A 12,268-nucleotide genomic window follows, 5' to 3' on the forward strand; every position below is an offset into this window, starting at 1 on the left:
TTACCATGGTGACAGTGACTGAAAATGAAAAATCTGTGCTTAAAGGCAGACCTTGGTGTGTGTGTGTGTGTGTGTGTATTTGTGATAGTGTCTTTTTTGATTTGCATGTAGATTAAAAATATTATGAATGGAACACAATTCTCTTGTGGACATGTAGTTTTGCATTCTTTTTTGCAGATGAACGTCAGAGGCTTTTATTTTTCCACCCCTGTTTTCTAAAATATAGATTGAGTGACAGTGCAAGCAAAGGATTATAATCTTTTTGTTGTTGCTGCCCAATGCCTGCAGCCACATAAGCTCCCTGAAGCACTCCTTTGACTGGAACCAGCAGCAGGCATCCATTTTTTTGTGTGTGTAACAAACAGGACTTGATGCCTTCAAGAGTCAAACCAGTGGCACATCGCTGTGTTTTTCATTCCCAATCCGCCCATTTGAAGGCCTGCACAGCAGTGGCACCACTCTGTATCTGCACTGAAAATCTGGCACTTGCAGAGATGCTCTCGAGATGGACTCAGAATCTCAGCAGGGAAGGTTCAAAAGGCTAACCCTTGTCAGCAATTCAATAGAGCCTGTCACTTGAATATGTCAGGATGAATTCTTTCATGCTATAGGAAAAGTGCATTGAGTGTACAAATGCATGTAAATGTCATATTCACTCTCGCCTGCTTGTGGAGCTAGTATTCACACATGCACTATTTCAGTTTTGACATTGACGTACATACACACATGCACTCAGCCACACACCCATCAGAAATCTTTCCTCGAGTCTTGCATGTCAAATTATCGTTTTTATCAATATATGACACATGAATTTTAATGTGACTTGTTGTAAAAATGACCCAATCCTCACTTTTATACATTCCCCCTGGAATCACGCTTAGCCATGAGCCTACAGGCTGAAAGTCCCAGGGGCCATCACTGGAAGATAAATCAAGCATCACCTGGATAAGGAGCAGCATCGTTTGTTGGCAAGAATAGAAAAATTCATCCTGGAAATTGTAAATCATTAGACTGGCAGCCTCCAGTGAATAAGTCTCTTCCACCAAACAAATCGATTTGTGAAGTTATTGCACATTTCAATCCTCCCTTCTGCCTCCATGCAGTCACCTGAAGAGACACTGTGGGCGTAGGGATTTACATATACATATCCAGAGATTAGATGCTTCTTGTTTTGACAGTGAGCATTATCTGTTTGTTTACTTTTAATGGCAGCATTTTAAATTATGTTTTTTATTCTTGAATCAAGTCAGCAGTTTGGTTTCATGGTGTTGATGCTGAAAGAGAAGGAGGGAAATCGGTCTGTGTTCATCTGCATGGCGACATCGTTTCAAAACATGTCCCAATGAACTGTCGTGTGGAAGCCAGTGGAAAATGTATTTTCCTTTTTTCCACTTTGGCTCCGTAATAATGAAAAATGCAGCGCCTGTTTTTAAATAACCCTGTACACAATCAGTCCTGTGTCAGTTTCCACGGTGAGACTAGAGCTGCACTATATGGTCAAAACAAACACAGGTGTTGTGATTGCAATGAGATTAATAATTGCTATGACTGATCATTTTTGCATCTTCACTATTGAAAAGCAAGAGTTTGGGCCAGTGAATCCCAACAGCACTGCAGAATTTCATCATAATTTTATTTGTCTTTGTGAATATTCCACTTTCTTTCAGTTTCGATATTACACTTTATCATATTGCAGTTGGTTGTTGAGCAATTAATCGTTCATCCCTTGTTGCCCCCCAGACTTTCCTGGAGGTTATGTTCGGCTCTAAAAGAATGTCATCTGTACAATGCAAACACCTCTTAAATAATTAAAATGTTACTGACTGATAAGAGATGAGGGGAGTGGCTACCTCATGGGAAATGATTATAGTACAAAATCGTACATTTTATCTTATGGACTGTCAAAATTAATATGTTAAGTTGTCAGTCCTCTGTGGCAGAAATCCCTCTATCCTTGTTTTAAATGAGGGTGGTTGAGGGACTTAATGACAATGTTTAATGATTTAGTTAGTAACTGTCAAAGCTACTGTTTTATGTAAGTCTTATATGGCTGCATTTTTGATGACATCTTTTACATACAAATCCTCTTTGTAACCATTTATCTGATTATCACGCTGTAAATTTAAAGGGTGACAATAAGAGTAGATATTTGCTGCGGAAACTGTTTTATGATTTCAATAAACGGTGGTTTCAGGCAGATTCAGTTCATTTACAGGATAAAAGAAAGAAGAAGAAAAAACACTGCACATAATGCATTATTTATTTTAATTTCCACTCCAGCTACGAGGTCGCGGTTCCGCGTGTGTGTCTGCGAGAAGGATATTTGTACTAATATTGGCTGAACTTGAAATTGCTATCACGTTTAAACAAAAACATTGTTCTTTGCTTTTTTTGAGCTGAAAAAGCAGCTTTTTTTTCTTCAAGATGTGAATCTCCACACATCCAAGGAAATGACTGAGGATTAGTCTGCCAAGTTTATCTTTTCCCCCTTTGAGATTGACAATGCCAGCAGACCGCTCACTGTGCCCTAAAGATAAGCTGTGCGTGTGAATACGTATGAATTCATGTCAAAGAGGATTCATTACATGAGTCATTGTCTTCAATGTCAATGTCAATTGTCTGGTTGTATCTTAGGAGTGTGTGGAAGAATACAGTTGATGTTCAGCAATAAGAACTCTTAACACTCATGTTAATGAATTATCAGTATTATAGATGATCATTTAAAAAAAAAATTATATCTGTGTATATATACACACATACATGTATATGTACAGTATATATATGTATATTATATATATAAAGTAATAATAACAATATACTGTAGAGTCCAAATGTAGCATTTTTATCTGGAGAATTTTGGATCAGTAATTCTTTCTTTTTCCACTTATGTATTTGGAGGGATCTAACACTCCTGACACTCCCCAGCATGTGCTGAATTTATACTTAAATAGAATTGTGGCACACACAGCCAGATAGATGTGTAGAGTATGTGCAGAATCACGGATTGACCTTTCAGGTGGAGAGAGAAATTGCATCACCTAACACCTGTTGTGGCACCAAAAGACATGGATTAATTTCTTTGAGGCTCGCTGAGAAAGTTTGATCTGTCTGCAGATGGATTGCTACGCCTTCAAAATAACAAGGACAGGACTCTTAGGTATTCAGAATTCCAACAAAGACAACCTTCTTCCAGACCTTGTATAAATAAAATGAAATGTTTTCGACATTTTTAACAAAACAAAAAGTATCTGGATGAGCTACGTTTTTAAATTCTAATCTATTGTGGCGTTGAGTGGGCTGAGATTTCCGTGGTTAAAATGTTTGATGTTGACATTTCTGAGATTCAAGAGTTATAGTGTTGTTACTGTGCTCGTTATATTCTATAGCACAGACCGCTGTTTTAAACAACTGAACCTCTTGTAATACAGAATTTGCATGTTGCGTTCAATCTAACCTCAGTGTCAAGATTGTTCCTTTAAAACATCTGAAAAATGTTTACCACTACATCATCACATCAACCTCAGTGGAAGAGCAACATTAATGTGGGGCACAACACATGAGTGTGTTGTGGAAAAAAGCTTACTAAATGTTACATGTGAAATTTAAAATTCATGACAGCAATAATCACTTTTCACTGAGAGATATTTTTATATACACTTAACGTGGAAAAAAAACAGTAAATCCTCAGTATTTACACCCATCTTTGGACAAAAATAAGCAATTACACCCCCCGGGTCCAATTGGTTAGCCCCAACAAGGCTCTTTAAAAACAGCCTCTTGTCAACGACACTGTCACAGTCTCATCGCCATGACAGCGCCGATACCAGGAAATCACCACGGAAACAGAGAGAAACTATAAAACATGGCAAGCAAAACTGTATTTATTATCTGGAGCTTATCACACGAAATACTGAGCACATAAATCAACTTGTGAATTGGTGTCGTAGTAAATTTCTCTTGAAAAATGTTAAATTTAACTTAATTTAACGATAGAATTGTTAATTCATTCACTTGTCCACATCATTCACCTGTCTCATTATTCAATCACCTGTCTCCATCATTCATTCATTCACTCACCTATCCTCATCGTTCACTCAACTGTCCTCATTATTTACTCACCTGTCCTCATCATTCACTCACCTGTCCTCATCATTCATTCACCTGTCCTCATCATTCACTCACCTGTCCTCCTCATTCACTCACCTGTCCTCCTCATTCCTCACCTCATCCCTCATCAATTCACTTTCTACCTGTCCTCATCATTCACTCACCTGTTCTCATCATTCACTCACCTGTCCTCATCATTCACTCACCTGTCCTCATCATTTTGTGTACTCAGTTACAGTAACAGTGAGTAAATGTAATTTATTACTTTCCACCTCTGGTTGCCAGGTTGTGAAATATCCCCCTCTGGGCTCACATTACGGAACTGATTCATCGCTCGCTCACATTGCTTCAAAAATGTCAGAAAAAGATGATTCAAAGTTGAAACTCATAATTAAAATCCACTTTCCCACTGGCACCAGGATCACCCTGCACACATTTGTATTATCTTAATTATAGCCTGCGTTATTGATGGATTTTATTTTATTTATTTATTTATTAATTTTTTTGGCTGAGTAGCAGCGGCTCAGTGGAGCCGCTGAAGAGAGCGACAGAAAGAAAATGTCACCCTGAGACGCCGCCACGCTTGGCTGCGTCGGGATTGATCGGCGGGTTGATGCTCATGGGAGCGTTTGATTTGACATCTCTGCTGCAGCGGCGCTCGCTCACTCACTCACTCATCACATCGCAGGCCTGACTCTACCCGAGCCGCGCTTCTTTACCCTCATCTGTTTTTTTTAAGTGACGATGATAATTGACAAGCGTTGATTGGTCCATGCGACGCGAACGACTCTGTCTCTGTTTGAGTTTGATCATCAAACCGTGACACTGAACTTTTACAACGTTTACTGTCTGACATATTTATTTAAATTAACTCTGTCAGAAGGTTTTTTAAGGCCATTTTCTTGACTTTTAAATTGTGTTTTCTCACGCTGCATGAGCCAAATGAGAAGCAGAGCATCATGGGACCTGAGAGGACATAGCATGTCTTTGATACTGAAGCATAGTTTTGAATTTAAACCCAGGGACCCAAACTCAAATGACAATTGGGCCACTTATCTGGCCAGTAGGGGGCATGTCAAGTGTAAAAGAAAATTCTAACTTTTTGGTAAAAAGCAACTCTTCAGTATGGGAGGGAGAAAGTTACAAAATATTGGAGTCATCTAAAATTATGTTTAAAAATGCTCGCAAACATTTTATTAAAAATAAAGACCCCCGAAAAAAAATCTTGCGAAAAAAAAAACAACCAAAAAATCTTGTAAAAACAGACCTGGAAAAAGAAATATCTCGTAAAAATAGACCCAGAAAAAAAGTCTTGTAAAAACAGACCCAGAAAAAAAAGTCTCGTAAAAAACAGACCTGGAAAAAGAAATCTCTCGTAAAAACAAAAAATCTCTGGTGAGAACAGACACTAAAAAGATCTCTCGTAAAACCGTAAAAAAAAAAAAAAAAAAAAAAAAAAAAACACGTAAAAGCTGACCTGGAAAAAAAATCTCTCGTAATCTGCTCATATTAATTTTGCACTTAAAAATGAAAACGTTTAAAAAAGTTAATGAATTAAAGTTTAGTCAAACCTTAATTTAGCTTAAGTTATATGACGACAACTTACTAAGTTTGGATTGAATAAACACATTTTGTTATTTAAGTCTTTTTATTGTTTACCATCTGGCAGTGAAAAACAAATAAATTTTTCTTCATGTTTCACACCTTTTTATTCCTGCTGTTGTTATTGTTTATTATAAGTGTTTTTTTTCTACAAATCAGAGCAGATTTTTTATTTTATTGTCTCAGATTTTTTGCCACTTTTCTTATAGTTTTCCTCTATTTTCACTAATGTTCTGTTTCTCCAGTTCATGTTTCATACCTGCTCTGTGGTGACATTATTTATTGTGGTGACAGTAATTTTAATAAAAATATAAAGTAATGATTAGTAATTATTTAAAGTAATTAAAAAAAAACAAATAAAAAATGAACTTTAACAAATGTTGCTTAAACTTTTTATGATGTTTCTGAAAACAGAAAAGAAGGATTTCTGTAAAATTATAATCTCTGTTTCATCATCTTTTATTATTTCTACAGTCAATGAACTTCAGTCTCTTTTCTCTTGTCTTTCCTCTTCTCTTCATTTCTCGTCTTTTCTCTTCTTTTCTTGCCTTGTCGCTCCTCTCCTCTCCTCTCTGTGTTGACCATTCCCTGATTTCATGTAGGCATATCCTGGATGAGTGGGTGAGTGTGTGGGCGTGTGTTAATATCCATTAAGAGGCTACATAGGTGTGAAGTGGTGATGATCAGCTGTGGAACAACAGCGTCGCTCCCCTGCGACAGACGAGCTGCAGAAGTGAGGTCTGCAGGTCAGAGCCGTGGCTCTAATTATTTCCTCACTTCATTAAGTTGCGAGTAAACCAGCGCATGCAGCAGCGCTGCTAATGCGACGCCCCTGTGGCTTTGTAATGCTCTCTGAATGAATGCCCTGTTATGACCGCCCCGGGGGCGCGGCGGGCACTGGATTAGACTGCAGGGTTCGACTCCCAACGACGCAACTGCACCGACGTTCATTATCAGGCTTTACAGTAAATGAGCTGGACACTCAGGGAAACCTGTTATCTGTACCCTGTCCTTTGTCATTTGTCCCCTGTCCTCTGTCCTTTGTCCCCTGTCTGGACACCAGCGTCAGCAAGTGGTCAGTTAAATGTCATCTGTAAGTGCTCGGCTTTGACGACTCAGTGGCTCAAAATAGTGCTGACTATTTGCTGGATTTCTGATTTGTTTTTGAGCCAAACGTTTTATACCAGGGCAGAGGATTAGAGCCACGTGTGTGGAATTACATTTATGTCAATATTTTTCACGTAGCAAGCAACACTTTATAAATTGAGCAAAACAAGCTTCCTAAGCCCCACCCAATGGTCAGAATGAGGAGGAGTTGGAGCAAACAAAATTCCAATCATTGCAAACAAAAAGCGTATTTACGACAAATAGAATACAATATTTTTGAATGAATAAATCCATATTTTTGTATTTTTCATTTTGTAGTTCATTTTGTTTTGCTCAATACATAAAGTGTCGTTTGATTCTTAAAAAAACATAGATTTTTTTTAAGAATTTAAGAATTTTTTTATTGATATTAATTTCTTTGTAAACAAAGGTTTTAGCAATTAAAAAGCTAGAATTCTGCCTGTAATCACAGAAGTCGGGCTGTTTTCCAAATCTTGAAAATATTGAGTTCAAAGTCAATTTTATTGCCAGTTCAGCCACACATATGAGAGGAACTGAAATTGTAAGTCGCTTTGGATAAAAGTGTCTGCTAAATGACATGTAATGTAATGTAATACTAAAAAATAAAAACATCAAAGTACCACAAAACAAAACTCAAAAAGAACTAAGTAAATGTTGAAAAAAATGAATAAATAAAACATTAATTCACACTAAAACAAGTGCAACAATAACTTTTAAATAACATTTAAAAAAAACAAAACAGAATTTGGTTTAAAAAAACACTTTCACATTTTTCACGTTGATGTCCACAGGTGAGACGACGGTGGAGGAGACGTACGACAGGACATTCATCGTCACCAGTCGAGTCCGGTTTTCCGTCAGCAAAGAGGACGACGGTGCACCGGTGGACTGCGTCATCGACCATCCAGCTGTGAAGGACCTGCTGGCTCAGAGACACCTGGAAGTGATGTGTGAGTAACTTTAATCTGTGGTTAACGGAGAAAGCTTCACAAACAACTGCAGAACCTGGTCGATTTACTGCATATTTGTGAGGCTGAGACATCTGACGATATTGTAGGTGAAAAACAGACGTTTTTGAACATTTAGAGGTTTTCAATGATCAGCCAACTGTCAACCTTATGAAAACCAATAAGGCGACCACGAGACACTTTTATTGGTATGGAACAGTCTAAAAATTCAAATGAAAATATTTTTAAACCAGTGCAAAGCAAGCAAAACAGAAGCAAATAAGAAAATTAAATTTAAAAAAAGGTCATTGCATAAATAAACGCAATAAAAGGACGTCTGACTTTTAGTCGCTGAACTGTCCAACAGCTTGCTTCACAGACTTCAAACTTGTCACGTGACTCACTAAGATCAGCAGTGTGTGCAGCGCCAACTTTGACGTAAGAAATGCCAGAGATGTCAATAAAAATGTGATTGAAACAGGCACCGCTTTATCTCTGCTAAACAGACAAGTTTTAATCTTGATTTTATGGACCATAAAAACAGAAGAACAAAAAAAGTTCTCGACAAATGAACTAATTTTGCAAGTGCAGTGAGTGAAGGAATGAAGGAAGGAAGGAAGGTTTATATAAGGTCAAAATTTAATTTCTACTTTCATCTTATTAGGAAAAACTTTTTACATCAGCAGTTTCCCAAAGATCTCTTCAAACACGTGCTAATTCTTTAACCTTTGACCTTAACCACACATGCCTTCTTCCACCACAGAAGGAATGAATCACTGAACTGGAATGAACCGACCTCATCTGTGTTAAAACCAACAGAGATTATTTTCTCCTGCTCTTACAAGTTCTCACCAAGTTTTTGTGAAATTCAGTGCAACTTCATTTTGGCTTGCTCCATCCACGTTTCACATTAGGGGGGCACTACAGAGCCCTACTGCGACGCACGGGTCTGAGCACTATGACAATATCGTGTTTTCGCCACAACTGGCCTCCGTGCCAAGTTTCCAGAGTTTTTATGCATGTTAACCCCTCAAAAATGAACAGAAAGACACGGAATAATAATAATCTGAAGGAATCTGTGCTCGGGCCTTAATAATAATCCATTACAATAGTCATATATAATAGGATCCTAATTGTAGAGAATAACCAGAAAACAAAAGTGAATAGAGCCAGGTAATCTGTAAGACAAAATTAGTCTTATAATAAGGTATGAAAAAGACACAAAAAGATGAAGAAGACACAAATATGGTCATCACAAAATAAGGTGATCATAAAGATACACAGAATGACCACAGAGCTGTCAAACAATCAAGAAACAAGGATGTTACAACTACAAAGTGTCCAAAAAAGACACAGAAAGACAAACGACAGACACAAAATGACCATTGACAAATGGAAAATGTCCACAAAGAGACTTGAAACAACTTGCAATGAGACACAAAATACAAACACGTTTACTGACAAGTGAAAGACACAAATAAAAGCAGCTGCAAATGTAAAACACACAGAACTGTGAAACAAAAAGAAAGACACAAAACATCCACAAAGCTGAGCACAATAGAAAGACACAGAAAGCTGAAGGACGGACAACAACAAAAAAAATGGTCACCAAATATAATGAATTGACCACAAAGATGCACAGAATGACCACGGAGATGTCAAACATCAGCAGACAAGGACATTACAACCACAAAGAAGAGCAAAAGAGGCATAAAATGATGAATAAGACACAAAAAACAACTGTCAAGTAAAACAAAATTACATAAAGATGCAACGAGATGTCAAATATCATCAGGCAGGGACATATCGACCACAAAGATGAGCAGAAAAGAGACGAATGAGACATGAAAATGACCATCAAATAAAAGTAAATAACCTTAAAGATACAAAGAGACGTCAAATATCATCAGGCAAGGACATATCGACCACAAAGATGAGCAAAGAAGAGACAGAAAGAGAAGAATGAGACTCGAAAATGACCATCAAGTAAAAGAAAATTACCATAAAGATGCATGGAGATGTTAAATATCATCAGACGAGGACATTACAACTGAAAGATGAGCAAAAAAGACCTTAAAGAGACAGACAGAGACGAATGAGACTATCAAATTATAGCAACTGACCATAAAGATACACAGAATGACCATGGATATGTAAAATATCAGCAGACAAGGGCATTTCAATCACAAAAAATACCAAATAGAGGCACAAAAAGATGAAAAAGACACACAAATGACCATCAAATTGACCATAAAGATACAAGGAGATGTCAAATATCATCAGTCAAGGACGTATCGACCAGAAAGATGAGCAAAAAAGAGACGAATGAGACACGAAAATGACCATTAAGATACACAGAATGAGCACGTACATGTTCACTATCATCAGTCAAGGATATTTCAACCCCAAAAATGACCAAAAAGAGACACAAAAAGATGAAAAAAACACAAAAAATGACCACCGGATAGAAGAAATTGAACATGAAGACGTCAAAAATGATCAGTCAAAGGACATTACAACTTACAAAAATGATCAAAAAGAGACAGAGACAAATGGCCATCAAATATAAGCAATTGACCATAAAGATACACAGAATGTCCGCGAACCTGTTAAATATTATCAGACAAGGACATTTCAACCATGGCGATGAGCAAAAAAGACCTTAGAGACATTAAAATCACCACCATGAGACATGAAATAATTACAAAGAGACACAAAAACACCAATCATGAATAAAACTGCATCGAACCGCAGGTTTACAGTCGTCAGTGGGTGAAGAGAGAATCCTAGCAGCTGCTCAGTGTATCTTCTTTTTTTTTTTTACCTTCTTTTCCACTGATATCAATGGATCAATAACGTCCTGTCATTCTAATCCCATCAGTCACCAGAGGAGAAGAGAGAGAAGAGAAAACTTTTCTCTTCTCTTTCTCTCTCTGGTGTCAAATGTCAAATATTTAGGATTTCTCTCTCTCTGTTAAAACATGGCATTGATTGTCGAGCGCGAACACAGTCTCTCTTACACTATTAAACATCAAAGAAAGGTTATGGTTCCCTGTTGTCGTCTGTGTAGAATATTAATTCTTTCTTTTTTCGCAGGTAGACGACTGTTTTGTGTGACCTTTTCCAGGAAAAAGAGAAAGCTTGACTGGAATCGGGTGACATTTGGGTTAATCTTTGGCTGCCATTGATAAGAGCGGGAGGGGGGGAAGGAGGGGGGAGTCTGAACACGCGGCGTCATCATTTCAACACTCAACTGTTCAACTTTAATAATAGAGCTAATTAATAGAAGCATCTATTGCTATTCCTCCGCGTTTCTTATTATTATTTTTCCTCTTCCACCAAAAGTTTGCCGCGTACAGTAACTCATCCCACAGTTTTGAGGAAAAACCCCACACATCCTATATCAAAACGGGTGGATCGGGATTGGTTTGCTAAGTGTTTTGAGTAACCATGGCGACAAATTGCGAACAATTTCCACAAACGGTCTAAAAAATGACCACAACCCAGCCCATTTTGGAGCCTCACAGTGTCGTCATAGTTTGGCGTTGAGATGTGGTTGAGACTTTAAACAGGTTCATATGACTTGAGACGTTTCTCACCTAAATCAAAATGTTGATTACGTTTTTTACACAATCGCAGTTTAAGTTTTGGACTTTTTTTTTGATGTTTTCAGATTTTATAATGAGTGTGTATTGCGCCCGTCAGTGTCACACTCCCATGTCCCTGCTTTGGAATTTGTTTGTTTTTTTAAATGAAGGCAAGGATGATTTTAAAACTGTAATTTCTCTGTCAATTTCTTTGTGTTTTCAGGGGGATTTATTTGATTAGTTTTACTTGTAAGTTTATGTTTTTCTCTGGTTTTCTGTGTTTGTGTCTCTTAATAATGATGTCCTATTTTCTTTGCTACTCACATTTTCTGGTTCATAATTATTTTCAGATAAACCAGAGGTGAAGATCGTGGTGACGTATCCTGAAGGTTTAACCAGAGAAGGGGACAATTTAGATTTGACGTGCATCGCTGAAGGAAAACCACAGTGAGTATAAACCCCGCAGATTAAAGAACTTTAAAATGAACACATTAAAGAACACAGAAAATGTTGTGTGATAATTACAATTACAACAAATTACAAGACCTTCGCTAAGACTTAAACACTTATATATATATATATATATATATATATATATATATATATATATATATATATATATATATATGTATGTATATAGATATACACATGTGAACATGTTAAATTGAAATTGCCACCAAATCCGTAATACAGTTTTGCCCATTATGAGATGTCTACTTCTTGAAAAATTGATAATTTTGTGGGTAGATTCTTACCAAAATTTAATGGGAACATACTCAGGTGATCTCCTACCCATGACAAAAAAATCTGATAGATGCGTCAAAAAGTCTAGATGGGAAGTTGGTAAAAGGAGAACACATTTATGCTGATGATAACATAATCTCCACGATGGAGGTA

At 37.1% G+C, this 12,268-nt stretch overlaps 1 protein-coding gene across 1 annotated transcript in view; it reads left to right on the top strand.

Moving 5' to 3' along the window:
* Nucleotides 1-7,628: 7,628 nt before the first annotated feature.
* Nucleotides 7,629-12,268, top strand: part of LOC122759839 (cell adhesion molecule 1-like) — a gene marked incomplete at its 5' end in the record, with an annotated part of 32,051 nt that continues 27,411 nt past the window's right edge. The window contains 2 exons of the mRNA XM_044014836.1: nucleotides 7,629-7,787; nucleotides 11,722-11,818. Of these exons, the coding sequence (XP_043870771.1) occupies nucleotides 7,629-7,787; nucleotides 11,722-11,818 (256 nt within the window). The remainder of the gene's footprint in view (nucleotides 7,788-11,721; nucleotides 11,819-12,268) is intronic.

This window comes from Solea senegalensis, unplaced genomic scaffold (assembly GCF_019176455.1).
Source record: "Solea senegalensis isolate Sse05_10M unplaced genomic scaffold, IFAPA_SoseM_1 scf7180000012466, whole genome shotgun sequence".
Lineage (NCBI taxonomy): Eukaryota > Metazoa > Chordata > Actinopteri > Pleuronectiformes > Soleidae > Solea > Solea senegalensis.